General features: G+C 39.9%; 1 protein-coding gene across 1 annotated transcript in view; it reads right to left on the reverse strand.

Annotated features, from left to right (window-relative positions):
- Positions 1-1024, reverse strand: part of ARRDC4 (arrestin domain containing 4) — a 15040-nt gene that overhangs the window by 5357 nt on the left and 8659 nt on the right. The window contains exon 5 of the mRNA XM_007959954.2: positions 633-889. Within this exon, the coding sequence (XP_007958145.1) occupies positions 633-889 (257 nt within the window). The remainder of the gene's footprint in view (positions 1-632; positions 890-1024) is intronic.

Below are 1024 nucleotides of genomic sequence, written 5' to 3' on the forward strand. Positions count from 1 at the left end.
AGTATCACTATGGAAGTAGATTGCCCAACCTTCCTTCTGAGGAGTGGCTGGTGGATTTGAACCGCCAGCCTTCTGGTTAGCAGTCAAGTGCCTTAGGCATGCTACCAGAGCTCCTAACAAACTCAAACTCAAACTCAATAGTGATTATCAAATTAAAACTGCCCAACAGGGACCTTAGCACACTTCATTTTAATCTGGTATGGTTTATATAATGTGTTGCTGATTTCCACTCATAGTGACCCTATGGGACAGAGTAGAATTGTCCCATATGGTTTCCTAGACTATAATCATTGTGGGTGCAAATCATCAGGTTTTTTCCTCCTGTGGAGCCACTGGTAGGTTTCAACTGCCAATCAATCTTTTGGTTAGCAGTCAAGAGCTTAACCATTTGCACCACCAAGAAATTAAGTATATGTCTTTAATATAGTGAGCATCCATTAGGGCACCTCAATATTTTCATTCTATTTAATTAAATCCCTTTGAGGGATAATTTTTGATTGAAAAATAGGCCAATCTTCATATATTGTATAATTTGATATAAAATAGGGATAATACTATGCCTATTCAGTTAACATGGCATTAGCTATTGTTCAATTCTACGTATTTTTAATTTCAGGGAGCACTGTGCTTACAGCTAAGGAATAGTCCACTCGGATAATGCAGCAATCCAGGATGGATGGGGTAACAGGCGGGATCTTCAGGGTCTTCCCATTCCATGTGTCTGTGCTCCCAGAAGCAATGTGGTTACCCCGCACATTGGCAACCATGTGACGGATGGTCTTTGTTTTTCCACTCCCCAAATATGTCTGGGTTTGGAAAATGGCAGCTTTGGGAACAATCAGACGAGAGGAACAATTCTCTATTTCTGCATAGATTGGAATAGCTTCTCCTAAAAAGAAGACACATATGTGGTAGATGCAGAGACCTTTAAAAAATATCTCACGACAGCGGGATCCCAACCAGTACCAATTAAAGCTGAAAGAGTCCAATACTACTTTAACAAATTGAGAAGCTCTGATAAAAA

This window comes from Orycteropus afer, unplaced genomic scaffold (genome assembly GCF_000298275.1).
Source record: "Orycteropus afer afer isolate SDZICR_OR568_19922 unplaced genomic scaffold, OryAfe1.0 scaffold00019, whole genome shotgun sequence".
In the NCBI taxonomy this organism is placed as follows: Eukaryota; Metazoa; Chordata; class Mammalia; order Tubulidentata; family Orycteropodidae; genus Orycteropus; species Orycteropus afer.